Below are 6,783 nucleotides of genomic sequence, written 5' to 3'. Positions count from 1 at the left end.
GCTGTCCACCCGGATACTTCCGCGCAGGACAAGGGTACGTGAGTGACTGAGCATGTGTGAGAGGTGATTTTATGTGTTTATAGTCATTGATGGCCATGTCTGTTTTTCCAGGCACTGTGTCTCGGGTGTGGGCTTTACCAGTGGTGGCACCAGTATCGGACAGGGAGGAGAGCCGGACGATAATTCTCTGTCTCCTGAGGCCTGCTACGAGTGTAAGATCAACGGCTATCCCAAGAAGGGACGCAAACGTCGCAGCACCAACTCAACACTGGAGGAACCTCTGGGAGGCATGCAGGTAATCTGTCTGTCCGTCTTCTTACCTGCCTGCCTGTATGTATGCCATTCTCTCTAGATATTCAGCAAGCATGATTGTCACGTTTTAATTTTCACTACACCTGGTTTGTCTTTCTGCAGCCGGATGAGGAGGACATGGTCAGCCTGGCCAGTGTGGACGTCGAGGACACCCTGCTGTTCCACCTGAACATCAGTGACCTGAGCAGCCGTGACCGCATCCTGGAGTTCACCCCGGCCTTATCCACGCTCAACGACCACGTGCGCTACACCATCGACTACGGAAATGAAGAAGGCTACTTCAAGATCAACCAGAGGGAGGGCGTGAGCTACCTGCATCTGACCAAGAAGAAGGCCCTTCCCCCCGGGGCCTACGACCTTCAGATCAGCAGCGTTCCCCTCTACAGGAAGAAGGAGCTGGCTGAGCTGGAGGACAGACATGATAAAGACTACCTCACAGGACAGCTGGGAGACATACTGAAGATGAGGGTGCAGATCATCCTGCATTAACCACCATAAGACTGAGACAGGCAGACGTTGCTAGCAGCTGCTAATCCAGGGTCAGGCTCAAACTCCCCGAAAAGGCCAAGCCTGAACCAACAGGAGGGGAATCTCTGACTCTGGGTCAGCGGTTAGGGGCAACTTCTACCTGCTCCAATAGAGAGAAGGGCTCGCCACCAAAGAGACAAGGGGGGGAATGGGGGACTGCATCATTTGATTCCCAAAGGTGATTCTACATATCATAGATACAATCTCATGGGTTTTGTGTAAAACGCCAGCTGAATCTGGCTGTATGAAAGATTTGAAGGTCAAATGAAGAACACATTGCCCTGACAAACAACTTCAGCTGTGTGTAGAGCGCTCTGGAGAGTGTGAATAAGGCTTTTTAAGTGTAGGGTTTAATTTTGTATAATGATATGTGGAATCAGGCACCACTTTGAAGGGCATGTGGACTGCAGAAGGCTCTGATGGCTGAGTTTTCAGTAAACTCAGCTTAGGTGGAAGAAAAGGGTGAGTCCCAATAGTCTGAACTGACTTCATTTCCTCCCCTCAGGTAAATGACTGAACAAACCTGGATGCGTGAAAGCAATTATCAAGTTTCTCCTTCCCCCAGATATTAGTTTATTGGAGCGAAGATGAAGCACAGGAATAGGAAATGTTTAGGAGAGGAAAGGAACACACTATGGACTGTTGAGGTGTAGCCATGTCTGAGCTTGAATGACTCCTTCTGCATATTTAAACTATGCTTTTCCATCTTTCCTACTGACTAGAATAATTCATATTTACTGGTGCTAGCAACACGTCCACATAGACTTCTGAATGCACTGTACTACTCTACAAAACTCAGTAGTCAACAAAATGCAATCCCGTCGGCCGTTCTTAAGATTTCATGTGTCTTTGCAACCAAAACAAAGTTAGCTTCATAGCCTGTCTGCTCTCCTCTATACTACATGTAAATTAAGTGTGTTTATACTGTAATAATCAATGCCACTTTTAATCTATGAAGCATTTGTAAACTAGAGGAAGCCCCTGGAATGGAGGGGTTTATAATGGTGCTTATAATGACCAACTACTTCCTTTGTAAACTGTGTATACATACACACCTGCACACACAACACACATTGTGATGATGCCAAACCTGGGCCTTCATGATTATGCACTGAGGTCTTCATGGCCACACATTCTCTCACAAGTACAATCAGTGCTGCATCGCCACGGACCAGCCTTAGACACCTGTCTGTGTTCTCTGTTCACATCAGTGAGGGTTTAGTTGTAAATTCACAATAAAAAAACATATTTTTGGTGTATATGTACTCACTGCTGTGCTTTCTCTTTATCCACGTTGGATCAGTCTTGCAACAAAAGTTCGACAGTGGGCTGCTGGCCTCATGTTGTATATCCCTCTTCAGTGTTTTGTCCCATTCAAGATGAAACCAGGCCAAGTGCAACATAATGTCTCAATGTTTTAGCTAGTATTACTAACAATACCACAAAGAAAGCAATTATGGAGCCATAAAAACTGGCTGAAAGATTACACCGCAGAGTGAGGAGATGCAATCCTTGCCCTACACTGCCCCCATGTGGACATGCAGAAGATAAAATGTGTGTTTTTAGTTTATGGAGATTCAGACAAGGAGGAAGCCAACCAGACAGTAGTCAATCCTTTACGAAGAACATGTGTGTGACAACTGCAGTATAAACACAGGACTTTACATATTAGAAAAAAAGAGCTTTATTTATATAACAATCAATTTTTTATTATTTCACAATGTTATGTTCCTATGTAGCAAAAATATTTGCAGTGTTCAGTTGCATCCAGTCGAGCCAAAACCCCCAGCGCCACGCTCCGTCTCATCCAGCGTCTGAAAGAAATAGCCCAAGGATTTCTTGATTAAATGATTGAAACTACTATAATGATGAGACAGAAAAATAAGAAACCAACTGCAGTGTTGAGTTGCATCCAGTGAAATGTTTCTAACAATGACTGCAAAATATTATGCTGTATTTGTGTGTGTGTGTGTGTGTGTAACAGTGATCACATTACCTCTAGCTCCACCAAATCTGGGTAGCAGATCCTCTCACACACCAGCTGAGCCACTCGGTCGCCCTTTTTCACTGGCAGACAAGGAGGAACAGGTGGAGAGAAGACAACGCTTTGTTAATAACATACTGTACAAATTGTTTTCTAGACATTTGTACAACATAAAATGAGATCTTGGACCTTTGGACAGCAAAATATTTTTAGCGTTTTTAATTCTTACTGTTTACTTTGAATGTGAAATGAAACAATAACTGGCACCTTAACTATGAAGTTCAAATGCAGATAGTCATCTTTTATTTTAAGAATACTTTCAGTCATGTGTGCTCCCCTTTCAGGAAGTCAGTGGTATTTGGACAGAATAAGTCAACGATGTGGACAATTTTAATATGTAGTCAATAAATCCTAAAGTGCAGTGACTTCAATAAGTCTGCAATCTATACACACTTAACTTTTTTAAAAGATTATTTTTTGGCATTTTTGCTTTATTTGATAGTTGACAGTGGAGAGTCACAGGAGAGATTCAGCGTATTTCTACAAGAATTTATCTTTTATTCTGAGGCAGTATGGAGAACATTGTTGGCTAAATCATTACAACTAAAAGTTGTTTCTCCCAACTAATAAACTATGGGGAAAATATTACATGTACATGTGAGGAAAAGCTTCTGTCACTGATGCTAAAGCTCACCTTCAAAGGCCTCCTTGTTGAAGTTGAAGAGCACAACTCCCACATTCCCTCTGTAGTCTTCATCTACAACTCCAGCTGAGGGGAAACATTCAAATCAGGATAAGTGAATAAACATAAGATAAAACATTAAAGTCTTCACATTAACTCTTATTAAAGTTGAGTACATAATATGTAACAAACTCACCACCAACATCAATGAAGTGTTTTACTGCCAGTCCAGATCTCGGTGCTGAGAGGGAAATATAGGAGAATGAAATAAAATTTTAAAAAATAAATAAAACTTGGATCTGTCTGTACTGAACACAACTCCCACAGCCCACATACAGGACAAACTGCATGAAAAATGCCACCTTGTTCACTCACCCACTCTGCCATAGTAGCCAGATGGAACTGCTATCTGGATGTCTGTCTTCACAATGGCCTTGTCCATGGGACCAATGGAGTAATCATAGGCGCTGTTTGAATTCAGAAAATTATAATATCCTTTAGAAAACTCAGCACTGGATGAAATTAGCAGTACTATCTATTACATTATGGCTGGGAATCACACCAACGTTACAACTTTTGTGAACATGATATTTAACACTCATTGCATCAGATAAAATTACCTCATTCTTGCATGCATGCAGAAATTAGCAACAAATGTCAAGTATAACCAACCTGTACAGGTCGTAGCCTGCAGCTTTAGCTGACCCTCTGGTAGGTGTTGTGGCGTGCTCAGAAAGTTTAGCGAATTTCAGGACAGGTTTGAAATCTTCAGGCAACTTTTCAGTCCTTGCCCTCTTCGGTGGAGAAACAGTAGAAGCATCTGTAACCTCTAGGGCAGGCATGTTGGCAAAGTGTGGACAGTTAAAAACCAGTACTGCAATAAATAATCTAAACGAATAGGCTAATACTACCTATGTAGTTACAAGAAAGGCCTTTCTCCAGATAATTTGAGGTTAACGAAACAAGAATTGCGCTCTCTTTGTTGGCGGTACTGTTACTTATTTGACTTCGCGGAAGTGAATTTCCCGCGCTGGAAGTTGCTCCGCCCCCAAAAACACTTTGTTTTCATCTAAAATGAGCTATGGACTTGGAAGTTTGATCAAATTAATCCTAAAGTTTACTATAGGTGTGTATATGAAAATAGAATGGGACTTTTACTTTTTTCAAGAGCAGTGAATTGAATAAGTCGCAAAGGAAATATGCTCTGTAACTATGGCAACACTTCCATCGTCGTCACCACGCTGCTTTTTGTATGCACTGCCAGCTCTCGCGAGAAAGACTCATTTACAAACAAGTCTAAACTTGCTAAGCTTTACAGAGAACACGAGAAAATACTCTTGAGAATACTGTAAGTCTCACGACACACTGGCATTAAATCCGAGTGGTACACAGTCATATTTGTGCTGGTTATGCGTTCAATACATGACAGATAAATCAGTGTTATAACCACGTATCTACGTAATGCTAGGCTGGCTAGCAAAGCTAACAACCCATTGACATAATGCTATCCATCCTCGTCTCTTGCTTGCCTTTGCCTTGGGTGATCATCTGCATGTGAAATTCCCTTCCTAAGAAACGTTGAGCAGCAACAAAAACCGAAGAGCACGGTAAATGTAGATCCCGTAGCCTAGGTAACATTCGTGTCATATTGCTTGCTAACAGGTATAAACACTGCTGATGCCATTCAGGACGACAGTACGACACTTCCTCTCCCTCCTCCCAGGCACGTCTATGCTAATGAACAGCATCACCGTCCGCCAGCCCAGCAGGTTCAGTCCAGCTGAAAAATAACAGCATTTTGTGTTTTACCCTCCTTGTGTCCGGATTAGCTCGTAGAATTAGTTCTATATCCACTCCAACCCCCCTTTGCAGCCCATTTAATGTATGCCTATGTACATCGGTGTGTTTTCTTGTTGGCAGGTCATAGTTTTTACTCTGATTAGTAACAAGCATCTTCCCAGGACAACATTTGTGTTATAAAAAAATGCATTTCCAAAGCTCGTTTCCCCATGTGTGAGCTGCTTAGTGATAGCCATTATCTGCAATTTAGACTGAATCAGTAATCAAAACAATAATTCACTCTCTAATTTGTGTGTAATTGTACAATAATTGCACACATAAATCCCCTCAAACTGGCAACCACAGTTCATTATCGATGACGTCCTTTTCATGAAATCTTTCTCACTTTAAATCTCTGGTGAGATTTGAGGCAGACAAGTTAAATCTCAAGTGTATTGCTGCCCTCCACTGAAATTAATCAGTATTTTTCATATTCAGTGACAGTATTACACCCTGAATAAATATTTTGTAGGCCTATTAGATAAAATGTTATTTTTATAAATATCTTGTATTTCTGTTAAAATCCACACCCCTATTCTCACTGACTTACTTTCTACTTCGATTTTTTTTACTGTTGCAGGAAAGCATCTTCATTTACCCAGATCAGATTGTTTTTTACTTCTTGCTCCGCTTTATTGATAACAAAATATTGGAATCTTTTGATGCAAGGCATGGGACGTTCCACATTTCCCATATTTCACCAGGTCTCTTACACACTACCATAGCATGCGTCTACACATATAGGTTGTCAGTTGAATATGTGCGTATGGCCTTACCCTAAAATGATCAGATAATCCTCTCTGGTAAATCTACATCAAGATAATGACATCTCCCATTTTTTCTTACCCTAATGTTTATGTAGAAATCTTCTACTTCCAGAAACACTTGCAATTTCCCGAACCTCACAATATTGATTGAGGTCGGTCCTCCAGTACAGGCCAAAAAATAGTTATGTCTGGCTTTAGCTCCTCTAATCATCTAATGAATGATGACAACAAAAGTAAGAACAACTCAAAACTTTATTCATTCTTCATATCAGGGAATCACAATAATACATTTAATTAGGAAGAAGGACAACAAGCTAAAACAACTGCACCAAAATATACAGAAGAATCGGGTTTACAGTCTCTTGTTTCAATTTTCTCTAAACAAATACGAGCGTGTTGTGAAAGTAAAATAAGCTTTAAAATATTTAAACAGTATGGTGTGGAATAGATAAACAGCTTTATAATACAGCAATATATTTTACACTCAATGAATATTAAAGCATTTAAAAAAAAAAAAATCAAGCTTTCAATACCACCAACAAACTGGGTGATGCAAGGGGTTTTCATTGTAAAAATATCCACTGGTGAATTCAAACTTCATCTACTGTATTCACTTATTTTACAGTTCCAGCAGTGGGCATTGCAGTGTAACTGTGACCCATTGGAGGCAG

General features: G+C 40.9%; 2 protein-coding genes across 4 annotated transcripts in view; one reads left to right on the top strand and one right to left on the bottom strand.

The window, feature by feature from the left end:
• Window positions 1-2,105, top strand: part of fbn1 (fibrillin 1) — a 64,434-nt gene extending 62,329 nt beyond the window's left edge. Inside the window, exons 64-66 of the mRNA XM_071528979.1 lie at window positions 1-34; window positions 112-295; window positions 415-2,105. The exon at window positions 1-34 is cut by the window's left edge and continues 198 nt beyond it. Coding sequence (XP_071385080.1) covers window positions 1-34; window positions 112-295; window positions 415-801 — 605 coding nt within the window. The 3' untranslated portion in view covers window positions 802-2,105. The remainder of the gene's footprint in view (window positions 35-111; window positions 296-414) is intronic.
• A 353-nt stretch (window positions 2,106-2,458) lies between these two features.
• On the bottom strand, window positions 2,459-5,194 carry dut (deoxyuridine triphosphatase). 3 transcript variants are annotated; one of them, XM_071528913.1, is made up of 7 exons: window positions 5,036-5,194; window positions 4,179-4,326; window positions 3,882-3,973; window positions 3,703-3,747; window positions 3,519-3,593; window positions 2,837-2,907; window positions 2,459-2,654 (listed from the first exon to the last, which is right to left on the bottom strand). In XM_071528913.1, exons 1-7 carry the CDS (start codon window positions 5,151-5,153, stop codon window positions 2,598-2,600), a joined length of 606 nt encoding a protein of 201 aa, XP_071385014.1. In that variant the 5' UTR covers window positions 5,154-5,194; the 3' UTR covers window positions 2,459-2,597. The 3 variants fall into 3 exon arrangements, with proteins under 3 accessions (XP_071385014.1, XP_071385006.1, XP_071385022.1); XM_071528905.1 differs by having other exon boundaries at window positions 2,463-2,654; window positions 4,179-4,335; XM_071528921.1 differs by lacking the exon at window positions 5,036-5,194 and having other exon boundaries at window positions 2,468-2,654; window positions 4,179-5,013.
• Between the last annotated feature and the right edge of the window lie 1,589 nt (window positions 5,195-6,783).

Source organism: Centroberyx affinis, unplaced genomic scaffold, assembly GCF_046629955.1.
Source record: "Centroberyx affinis isolate AG114_WGS23_722 - 3 ecotype Tasmania unplaced genomic scaffold, CSIRO-AGI_Caff_v1 ptg000122l_1, whole genome shotgun sequence".
In the NCBI taxonomy this organism is placed as follows: Eukaryota; Metazoa; Chordata; class Actinopteri; order Beryciformes; family Berycidae; genus Centroberyx; species Centroberyx affinis.
The sequence above is the reverse complement of the archived record's forward strand: the minus strand, read 5'-3'. Positions and strand labels throughout refer to the sequence as shown.